Source organism: Hesperophylax consimilis, chromosome 8 (assembly GCF_061612785.1).
Source record: "Hesperophylax consimilis isolate HC1 chromosome 8, BYU_Hcon_1.0, whole genome shotgun sequence".
NCBI lineage: Eukaryota > Metazoa > Arthropoda > Insecta > Trichoptera > Limnephilidae > Hesperophylax > Hesperophylax consimilis.
In genome coordinates this window covers 36,269,823-36,282,022 of record NC_142843.1, presented here as the reverse complement: position 1 = coordinate 36,282,022, position 12,200 = coordinate 36,269,823, and the positions used below count along the sequence as shown (strand labels likewise).

Sequence of the window (12,200 nt, the reverse complement as noted above, 5' to 3'; positions counted from 1 at the left end):
AAGTATCGCATAGAAATGTCATCATTTATATATGTGTTGTATATTTTCCTCCAAATACAACATCTGAACAGTATCAATTATTTTACGACAAAACTATAAGTGAAAGTGTAAAGTTACAATCAAAAAATATTATTATTTTCGGTGATTTTAACTTTCCCTCAGGGAAAAACCCAATTGACGTTTTCGATTACTTTTGTTCTTTTTATAATTTAACACAATTCAACACTGTTTATAACATAAATGCACACATGTTAGACCTAGTATTAAGTAATGTAAATTCTAAAAATGCTGTTATCTGCCGCCATGACTCCCCATTAGTCAGAGAGGATATTCATCACCCTTCACTTTCATTCACATTCGATTACACAACTCAATAACATATACAAACAGACACATTGCCTCCAGACATAAACATGGGTTGGATTTTCCACGAAAGCTCAGATAACACACTTAAGAATGCCTTAGAACAACATCACTGGAATCATTACGATTGCCTTGACGTAAATCTAGCTGTCGAAATGTTTTATGAACAGCTCAATAATATTTTCAACATTTGTTTTAAGAAAAGATCTACACGTATGCTCAAAGATGTTAGACAATATCCAAAATGGTTTAATGGGGAAATCATTCACCTCATACGAGAAAAAACTAAAATGCACTATCTTTGGAAAAAAACAAAATCCGAACATGCCTTAGCTAACTTTAAAACTTTGCGAAAATCAATCAAACGGTTAATTGGTCAGGCCTACACTGACTTTACACGTGAGGCCGAGAACAGTATAATAACAGACCCAACTCGATTTTGGTCTTACACTAACGATAAACGCCGCGGCTGTGACAAACTTAACCACATGGACTACAAAGACAATAAATATGATGGATCGTCTGAGATCGCCGCAGGTTTCGCACACTATTTTCAATCAGTATTTAGCGACAATATCCCCAAACTTGACATATCCTCTATAGCTTCATCGTCATTTAACTCTTTACCTGTACAAATTCATGAAATTAACGATGACGATATTATTACAGCTTTCCATAAGCTAAAACCTAAATACTCCGTCGGCCCAGATTGTATTCCACCTATAATCCTTAAAAGATATGTAAGTTATTTTGTTCAACCTCTAAAACATATTTTTAACCTATCACTTCGCAAAAATATCTTTCCGGAAATGTGGAAACTAACGAAAGTAACGCCTATACATAAAAAAGGAAAAAAGTCAGAAATAGATAATTACAGACCTGTAGCTGTGTTGTCAGCACCCGCAAAACTTTTAGAAACCATAATTTATTCACAGATATATAACCAAACAAAACACGCACTCACCGAAAATCAGCACGGATTTCGTCCCACACTGTCACCTTCAACGAATCTTATGAATCTCATTACCTATATTAATAATTCATTTGAAAATTTTGTACCTGTTGATGTGATTTATACAGACTTCGAGAAAGCATTTGATAAAGTCGACCATGATATTTTATTAAAAAAATTAAGTGACATCGGATTCTCTCAGAATTTCCTCGCTTTTGTGGCTAGCTACTTACGCAATCGTCGTCAGTATGTCAGTTACGGACACCATATCTCTCACGAATACAAAACTAACTCCGGGATTCCCCAGGGATCGAATCTAGGACCCCTTCTCTTTCTCCTATTCATCAATGACATTGGCAACACTATAAACCACTCAAAATATCTCCTTTTTGCTGACGATATAAAACTTTTCAAAGCAATCAAAAGTTACATCGATTCCATTCTTCTGCAAAACGATCTTGATTCTCTTGTCAAATGGTCGGAACTGAACAACTTACCCTTCAGTATTCAGAAATGCAGTGTCGTTACATTTACAAGGTCCAAAGATACATTCCTGTTCCCCTACCACATTAATAAACATGAATTAACACGTAAAAATGAGATTCGAGACCTTGGCGTAATTTTTGAAGCAAATCTCTCTTTCAAATCCCATATATCTGATATTGTCTCCCGTGCCAACAAAATGCTTGGATTTGTTCTTCGTAATTCAAGATCATTTACCAACGGAATCGCAATCCGAAGAACGTATGAAGCACTTGTTCGCAGTATCTTGGAATATAGCTCCATTATTTGGGCCCCTTCTGAGCAAAACCATATTCTCGAAATAGAAAAAGTACAAAAGAGATTCATGCGTTACCTATATATGAGGGAATATATGTACTACCCTTTCCTGTATCCATCCTTATTCTTAGCAGGAATGCTCGATCTTAATACATTAGAAGCCCGCCGAAAAATATTTTTAGGAAAACATTTTTTTAAGATAATCTCTGGAACTATACATAATCCACCTATTTTGAAAGAGATTAACTTATATGTCCCAGACAAGTATACTCGTGGAAGGTCCCATACCCTTTTTTATGCTCCAAAAGCGAGGACTTCTGCCTATCAGAACGCCCCAGTCAACAGAGCGACTGAACTGCTCAACGAGTCTGCATTGACCATCGACATTTTTAACGTAACCTACAGGCAGTTTAACAATTATCTTTTGACGTATGTCACAAAGTAGTGAAACTGACCTTTTTTTGTGTTTTGCTATACTTTTTGTCTAATTTGTAATCTTCTCCATAATGTATTGGTGAATAACCGTTTTACGGAGAACATGAAAATAAATAAATAAATAAATAATAAATAAATAAAGTGTGGAGCCTAAATACACCCTCCGGTTACTTGATCAATTTTGAGATCTACCAAGGCAGCAATCCCCGGATTCCAAAGAAGTATGGTATTGTAGGCTTGAATGCTTCACCACTACTTATGTTGGTCGATCAATTGCCAGTGGAAAAGCGCGAATTGCCATATCACTTCTACTTTGATAATCTTTTTACGGGTATGCCATTGCTGTACTATTTGCATTTTTATGGATACAATGGCACAGGTACAATTCGAGACAATCAGATTCCCAGTTCATCTCCTATCCCCAAGAAGAAGGCAACAATGTCAAAATACAACAAAGGTGTGCTTTCTCGAGGACATACTGAAAGTGCGCAGACATCATTTGGCAAGACCGCCATCTACGTTACTCAATGGGTTGATAACGCTGTTTGTTCTGTAGCTTCAACAAAATACGGAAAGAATCCATTGGATCTAGCAAGCCGTTACTCACGGAAGGAGCAAAAAAAGATCAGTATACAGAGGCCATATGCAATTCATCAATATAACACGAATATGGGCGGCACTGACAGAATGGACCAAAACGTTGCATGTTATCGCATTACTGTTCGCCAACAGAAATGGTGGTGGTCCATTTTTACCTGGGCCATTGATGTAACCATTCAGAATTGCTGGCTTCTGAAGCGCAAAGCCACGGGCAATTTTAAATTGGGGCAGTTAGAATTCCGTGAAGAAATATCAAAGCATTACTGCGAGAAGTATTCTATCAAGAAATACTTCAAGGCACCCGACAAACTCACCAAAATAGGTCAAACGGCGATGCAGAATGATACCTCCGTCCCCCATTATCCTGGGCCAATACCGATAACTGAGACTAATAAGGGAGGAAAACTGTCTTGTGCATCTTGTAAAAGCAAGCAGCGCATCCGTTGCATCACATGTAAGGTCGGACTATGCGTGAAATGCTTCGAGGGCTATCACACTAAATAATGTTGTTGAAAATTACACTTTTTGAACAATAAAGATGAAAAAATGAAATTTCTGACTAGTTATTTGCCGAAAGATCCATATGGACCTCATCCTTCTCGAGGCTCCTGGGGGATGAGGAGACGATTTTTTCAAATTCCGAAAAAAACGTTCTTATTCTACTTTCAAAACCAACCACTCTGTGAATTTTCCGCGCGAAATTCGAAAAAAAAATAGTTCGTCATGAATGGGTTAACCATATAAAATAAATATTTGTTGTTAGTTATAAAACGAATTACGTTGATATTCTTGTGATGTTTTTCAGAATGAAAATCCGACTTCACTTCCTGAAACTCCAGTGATCTCAGTACCAACTTTCCCACCTTCAGTTCCCAGGAAGGGATTTAAGAGGCGAATGTGTTAAAAAAACGGTGAAGGACTCACTCCTTAGTGACCTTCAAAGAGTCGCAGCCGCTAAACTGGAAACGGAAGGAACAAAGAGAAAGGATATGAGAGACCTGGAGATAAAGAAGAAGCAGGCTTTAGTTTCCCAGGCTGATGTTCAAACAGAAATCCTTCAATTACAAAAGGTCGAGACAGTTATGCAATTTAAACTTCGACTGGAAATCCTTCATAAGCAAATGGTGGCGAAAGCTGCCCAGCCAGAAGTAAGGTTGCAAACCCTTAATGAGAGGATGGCGAAGGCTGCCCAGGCAGAAGTAGCATTGCGGATCCTCAACGAGGAGAGGGCCGCGAAGGCTGCCCTATCAGAGATTCAACTGGACATTCTGAAGTTGACATCTACATCTTGTCGCCGCCTGTGCAACCCGATATTATCGTCAATTACTTCCGCCCATTCAGCAATATCTATTATATCTAAAATATCTTCATCATCGCTGTCCAAATTAATAAAAAATAAAATTTAAACTGACAAACGCGACACAACCAAACTGACGAAGTTTGAACGACTGAAGTGCACGAATGCTGATGAATTTTTTTCGCTCTTTTGACACTTTTTATAGCTAGTCATTTACTGAGGCATGCTTAATCCAGTAAATTAGGTTCCTTAAGGGCCGTCTGTTTCAACGCTAGCTATAGTAAAAGTAAGAATAAAAGTAAATGCTAAAGTTAAATTTCACCAAAATGCGTTAATCAATCAATCAATCAATTTAACTCCTGGTTTTATGTCACTTTTAACTTTGGTTTTAACTTCCCGAAATCCGAGAGTTACTCGCGAGTTATTCGCAATTCTCGAGTTACTCCGCCATTTTGACATATTTGACAGTTCTATACGTATATAAGGTTCTTCTGTTGAGTGTTGTTACGAAACGATTATTAATCATGATTAATATTATCGAAGATGACAGTAGTGAAGATGAATTCGTCATGCAATATGTTTTACAGCGAAAGCCAAAAACATTTCGACACCGTGTTAATAATATGGTCATTTGGGATGATTCCGAATTTTCGGCACGGTATCGCATGTCGAAAGAGCTTGCAAAATTTGTGACGGATCAAATTGAGGGAGATATTACGACTACTGGAAGGTAAATTATATTTTTTCCGTGTAATATCGTATATATTATAACAGGTCGTCATTTATTTTTAAATACTCACAGAAATATTTTTCTAGGAACAAAGCTGTCAGCCCCATTGACCAAGTATTGATGACATTGAGATTTCTGTCCACTGGAAGTTTCCATATGAGCAATGGTGACTTATGCGGACTCCATAACTCAACCCTCCAGAGTCGTGTGGCGGGTAATTAAAGCAATTGTTCGACTGAGGCCACAGTATATAAATATGCCAGTAAATGAGGCAGAGATGTCCGAGGTTGCATGTGCATTCTACACCATTGCAAAATTTCCCAGTGTGATAGGAGCCATCGATGGAACTCACATTCCTATCCAGTCTCCAGGAGGGGATGATGCTGAGGTGTTCCGCAACAGGAAATCAGTATTTTCATACAACGTGCAGGCTGTTGTGGACGCCAAACTAAAGTTTATGGACATAGTCGCACGCTGGCCGGGCTCTGCCCACGATAACACTATTTTTAACAATAGTGCTATCAAAGGGCGACTGATGGCCAAAGAATTTGGTGAACGTCACCTTTTAGGTGACGAGGGTTACGCAAACTGCGATTACCTGTTGACGCCACTTCGCCTCCCAGCGACCCCTGCAGAACTTCTTTACAATGAGAGCCATATAAGGACTCGAAACACAGTTGAGAGAGCGTTCGGGGTTTGGATAAGGCGTTTTCCAGCTTTATCGCTGAAACTGAGGATCAAAAAAGACAGAGTGCAGGACACAATTGTCGCAGCTGCTGTATTACACAACTTGTGCATACTTCATAAGGAGATGGAGCCCCCAGAAAATGGCCCAAATCCAGAAGAGCACCCTGACGAGTTAGTTCGGTGCTCTTGGTCAGTCGCTCGGTGGTCACTTTTGCGTTGGGAAGAGCTTAGTTGTGCATTTGAGCCAAAATTTCGGCTCATCAGTTGATAAGTAGGATTAGGAACAACGGCAGTAAGTGCTAATTTTTGATCAATTTGATGTACTTTCAATGAATTTTACTATATTTACAGGGATACGCTACACTTTTGTTATGTGATGCAGTAATGCATCAATGCGCTTAACTATTATAATCCATTAGTTTGTTTCTAGAAAGTATGTTTTTTTCTGTCAGTCTCATTATGAGTTGGAGGCTTCCACGTTTAGGTGCCAAAGTTCCATCTTTGACAACTCAAGAATTGGAAGACATTCTGGGCCATTGGAAAAATAGTGATGATGGCTTAGACTACTCAGATGACGATGACATAGCTGATCCATCGCACATAAGTGAACGGAATGGGCAGAATTTACGCGAAGATTTGGATGAGGAACCAGAAATACCAGATCCAGAAGAACGGGACAACAACATCTTGTCACTATACCACTTATAAACACTACAGTTGCGCAATATGAGACACCGTCTGGTGTTCCAATACCGAGTACCAGTTCAACTATTACTTCAAGAAGTTCACGTGCTTCTTAGACAAATATTTTATGGAAAAATAAAAACTTAGAGCTTAGCAAAGACCAGATGAAGTTTCGGGGATCTTCTATCTTACCCAAAGAAATATTAGAGCTGCAGACACCTTATCGGGTATTTTCATATTTATTTAATTCTATGATTGAGCCTTTATCGATCTTATGAGAGAGGAAACAAACCTGTATAGTGTGGAAAAAGATGCCAGTAAGCCTATAAATGTTACAAGCCAGGAAATAAGACATTTTATAGGAATAATATTCTTCATGTCCATAATTGAATACCGGAAACTTAAAAGGCTATAAGTGCCAAAAACACCTATAACGATTTTATTTAAGAAATGGATAGCATGTGCCAAGGCCAATGTCCTACAGAAGGGTACAAGTGCAACAGATAACGTAAATAATTCTAAAAAAAATTGGAAGATGGCGTTGGTTGTAAGTACCGAACGTCATTTCCCCTTTAAAAGGGTCCAAGTGCCATCGCCAGTCAGACGCGTTAGTATCAAAATGGGTGACAACGAGCCGGTTTCTGCGCAAGGCGGTGGCATAAAAAGGGGTCAAAATGGTGAAAAAAGTGTTCAAGTGGCCAGAAAGAAGTTGAAGGATTCTGGACAAGAATATACTTCATCAAGTAGAAAGTTGATTCCTGCAAAACGACCGCCAAATCAAGAGGTTAGTACGTTGTTTTAATCTCCAACGGTTTTCTATGCTAGGTGACCAATCACTCTATAAGCGCTAGTGATGTGCTGACCTGTAATTTTTTGTCAATACCTATAAATTTACATAGAATATTAAAAAAATGTGTTATTAACTCATTATTTATAATAATACTATCCAAATTATGGATAGCACTGGCGTAAGATTTTGTTAAAGGGAATGCTTTGGTATTTTATCTGTTTTGCTTTCATTTACGTAAATTTTTTTTTTCAAGTGTATCTGCAAATGCCGCTACAAATGCAAAGAAATAGCTGCCGACCAAAAGCTGTCATTGTTCACGGATTTTTATGGCTTGTCGAATAATGAAAAGCAATCTTCTTTTCTCATGGGGCTTATTCAACTGACGGAAATTAAAAGGAGAAGGCACGGAACCTATGAATCTCCTGCATTAAGTAAGCGACAGTGCACGGCATATTACATGCTTCCAGATGGCAAGGGAAATGTTGTCAGCGTGTGCAAAGCAACATTCATGAATATTTTTTCCCTTTCTCCGAAAAAGATTCAGGTTCTCATTAATAAAAAAAAACAAGGCCACACAACATTTACGGAATCAAGGGGAAATATTAGTAAAAAAAAAACGAATATATACCAATGAAGATGAGGATGACATTAAAAAACATGTAAATATGTTTCCCAGACTTGTAAGCCATTACGGTCGTGCAAGATCAGAGAAAGAGTATCTAAGTCCTGATCTTAATAAACATCGGCTGTTCAAATCATTTCAAGCATCATTCCCGCAGTCAAAAGTTGCCTATAAATTCTATTCAAAAATTTTTGAGAAGGAATTTCCAAGCTTAAAATTTGGCCAGAAACGAACTGATACGTGTGCAACTTGTGACCTCTATGTTGCTAAAATAAATGCTGATCCTTCGAATAAAGCAACATTTAAAAATCAACTGGAGCTTCACCATCGAAAAGCCGAAAAAGCTACAAAACAGATGTCACTTGACATTAAAAAATCTCAAATTCCGAGTAGCAATACATGCACTGCCGCCATGGACTTGCAACAGGTTTTATTGACGCCATCTTTAACGCATGGGCCCATGTATTACTCTCGACAATTGTCAAATTTTAACTTGGGTGTGCACATTGAAAATACTGGTGATGGGTATATGCACATGTGGCATGAAGCCATAACAGGAAGAGGGGGAAATGAGATAGCATCATGCATTTATAAAAAATTTTCCAATAACTTCTTACGAAAGGAGTATCTAATCATGTGGAGTGATAATTGCAGTGGGCAAAATAAAAATAAAATGATGATATTCTTATGGGCCTATCTTGTATATAAAGGAGTTTTTAATACGATAGAACATAAATTTTTAATGAGCGGGCACTCATTCCTCAGCTGCGACAGAGACTTTGCTCTAATTGAAAAAAGGAAACGAGTGACAAATTCCATGGTTCCTGCAGATCTTATAGATATGGTGCAAAGTACTCGTCACAAGCAGCCTTTCCACGTCATTTCAATGAAAACAGATGATTTCTTGGATTTCAAATTGGCCGCCGAAACATTTTTAAACACCACCACCATGCAGCTAACGAAGGCTCATCGCTTGAAATTTGTAAGCGACAACCCTTTTGTTGTCAAAATAAAGGAGACGCACAACACTTTGGAGCCCTGGAAAATCGTAAAATTATTGAAAAAAAACAAAAAATTATCCGATTTAAATAACTATTTCATACCAGTGCTGAATTGCAGAAGCAGAATAACGGAAGAAAAGAAAAAAGACCTAACCAATTTAATTCCTTACTTACACGCGCAGGAACACAAAAATTTTTACAACAACATTTTATAATTTTTATGTCTTATAAATTGATTTTCATACCTTGCTTGTATGCGCAGGAACACAAAAATGTGTACAACATTTTATTATTTTTATGTCTATTGAAATTATATCTTACTTGCAAGCGCAGGAGCACAATAAAATTCACAACATTCTATATTTTTTATGTCTTTTATATCTAATTTAATGCTTAACAAGAGCATACATACAATTTTTTTTTAACATTTCGTAATATTTATTTTTTTATTCATGTTATGCGCGCTCTACACTCACGGCGCGAACGGCCGCGAAGGCCGCGAAACGCGAGTGTGGATCTTGTTCACGCCTTCGCAATCTTCGCGTTCGCGCCATTCCCCGATATTTGTCGGTTTTTTGGCCCGCGACAAAGGGTTTGCGGCGCGCGAACGCCGCAAACGTGAACGCATCCACACTCTAAAGGATTCTATCCACAGCGGTGCGAGCTCAAGTGAAATCTACAAACCCATATGGTTTGCTTATGAAACCATGAACTCATTTCTTGGAGATAATGCGAAATGCAAAAAAACAACAAATACTGTAAGTATTAATATATCTTTATTATTTTAAAATTACAACATTTACTTAACTAATTATTTTCAAAGTATTTCGTGAACTCGTCTCTTATATCACGAGCGCTTAGAGCGGGTCGGCGTGGTAAATGAGGTATTTGACGTATCGCACAATCCGTCCCAATTTCATTTCTCCATAAACCAGGTATAATTAATGTGTTGTTCTCATCAATTACATCCACTGTTCCGGGCGGAGTATAAATCTTTGAGGAAGTGGAACTTTTTCTTAAGAAATTATGCAATAATATACATGTTAATGTCAGAAGTGTAACTTTTTCAGGATTTAATTTAATTGGTTTTTTAAATATTCTGAATTTTGACACTAGTATTCCAAACGTATTTTCAACTACAACCCTAGCACTAGATAACCTTTGATTAAATTTACGTTTTGGCGATCCCCAATCATGGTTACCAGGATAAGGTTTCATAACATGTTCTGTAAGTGCAAAGGCACCGTCTCCTAAAAAAATATAGGGTATATTTTGGTTTGAAATTGGTAAAGGACGCGGTGTTGGTAAATTTAACTCATTACGACATATTTTTTTCCACAATGAACTATTTCTTAACACCCCACCATCGCTAATTCTGCCTTGACAGCCTATGTCTGCGAAGATAAAATTATAATTACTATCTACTAAAGCCAACAATACAATACTAAATGTTTTCTTATAGTTAATGTATTCCGATCCTGAGTTAATTGGACATTCTATCACTACATGTTTTCCATCAATTGAACCGATAGCATGAGGAAATTTATGTGCAAATCCTTTTTCGATATCCAGCCACTCTTCTGCTCTCGTTGGCAACTGTAAAAATAAAAGAATACATTAATTAAATATTTTATCTATTTCAGGATGGATCATCGTCGTCGGTGATCGACGAAGAGGAGGAGAGTTTTGATGCAACTGTAGACGATAGTCAATCTACGAGAGCAACTGAAGAAGAAGATAGTCTACCTATAAGAACACCAACAGTTCGTCGTCGTAATAACCCTATAGAACTTGTGGCTGCTGGAGAAACAGTTAGGGATGCTCTGGTTACTCCAAAAGAAACTTTAAAGAGGCGACGAATTGAAGAAGACGATGAGTGTGACTTACATGGCAAAGTTATAGCCAAAAAGTTGAGAAAATTACCTGAGGACGAAAGAACGCAATTTGTTTGTGACATATACAATATGTTTTTGCGTCATGAACAACGTACTTCAGCATCATTTTCACCAGTTTCAACTCATTCAGAACTATCTACATCACACTATCAGAGAGCAGATACTTCACACAGCAGTTACTCCGATCCATCAATGCACCACCACTTGTCACCTCCAGAAATCCATATTCCCGAACAAAACCCAACTTCTGCTGCTTCACAGATTATCATCACTTCAAATGAATGTATTCGACCGGCTAATCAAGAATACACAAATATTGTTCGAAATGTGATTGACGCCGCGTACTATAATGCTTAATTTTTTAAAGATTATCTGTCTTACTCATGAAAAATCGCTAAATCGCCGTTCCAGCGTTGTACTAGCTATACTGGAGTTGGGGCCTAAACCGCTGATTTAATATATTATACCCATAGAGAGATTAGATGGATTATTTGTTATGGTTTTTTTAGAGTGGCAACACTCTGATTTATTTCGCATTCCGCGGCGTGCAACCAACTTCACGTTTATTCATATGTCAGATTCTGTCATCGAATGCCGGGCAATATGATTAAAACCGAATTGAAAATTAGAAGGAAGCGGAATAAAAATTGGGGTGATGTTGAAAAGGTTTGTTTTTAACCTCTTATCTTGGCTGTAATGTTTTATTTATTTGAAATTAGTGTTTAATGATTGTTTTCCGTGTAGGCGTTATTAAAGGATTGCATGGCTGATCACATTAAAGTGGTGGAGAATAAAAATTCTAATACAAATACCCTAATTTCCAAGAGGGAGGCTTGGAAAAGTATCGTAATGAAGTAAGTATACCTATGTATTTTTAACTTTTCTACACTTCCCTTCATAGCTTTGGTAAGTATCTATTTTTAATAAAAAATAACCGTTGTAAATAATTCATTGGTTAAGATCAATGTACCTACTTATGCCACTTAATTAATAATCCACTATTTTTCAGATTTAACACCCTGAGCGATATCCCAAGGGATCTATCTCAAATCCAAGCACAGTGGAAACTGTACAAATTAACATCCAAAAACACACTGAGCCTCTATCGTAGGGCGATAATGGCAACCGGTGGAGGGCCGAGACCGACAAGTCCGTCGGAGGAAATCTACTCACTGGTGGACATGTTGCCCAATGAATTTGCGGTGGACAGCAACTGTCACGATAGTAATTCGTATTCTGCAAAGGTAAATATTGTAGCTTTATTTTATTCAAAAGATAAATTTGTACGATGATAATAATTTTATTAAAATATTGATTGTTCTATCGAAACTGAACTTGTATTTAATGTATAAAGATAGAATAAA

At 37.5% G+C, this 12,200-nt stretch overlaps 1 protein-coding gene across 1 annotated transcript; it reads left to right on the top strand.

Moving 5' to 3' along the window:
• The first annotated feature begins 2,239 nt into the window (after positions 1 to 2,239).
• Positions 2,240 to 11,195, top strand: LOC149421963 (uncharacterized). The gene is made up of 2 exons (XM_089634340.1): positions 2,240 to 9,699; positions 10,585 to 11,195. The coding sequence occupies exons 1-2, from the start codon at positions 9,394 to 9,396 to the stop codon at positions 11,191 to 11,193; spliced, it is 915 nt and encodes a 304-aa protein (XP_089490466.1). The 5' UTR covers positions 2,240 to 9,393; the 3' UTR covers positions 11,194 to 11,195.
• Positions 11,196 to 12,200: the final 1,005 nt, after the last annotated feature.

What these genes read in the sequence shown, in the direction of transcription:
- LOC149421963 (XM_089634340.1), top strand. Translation starts at nt 9,394, where the DNA reads ATGTTATGCGCGCTCTACACTCACGGCGCGAACGGCCGCGAAGGCCGC. An exon ending in GCAAAAAAACAACAAATACT is followed by an intron (nt 9,700 to 10,584) that starts GTAAGTATTAAT and finishes TATCTATTTCAG; the next exon opens with GATGGATCATCGTCGTCGGT.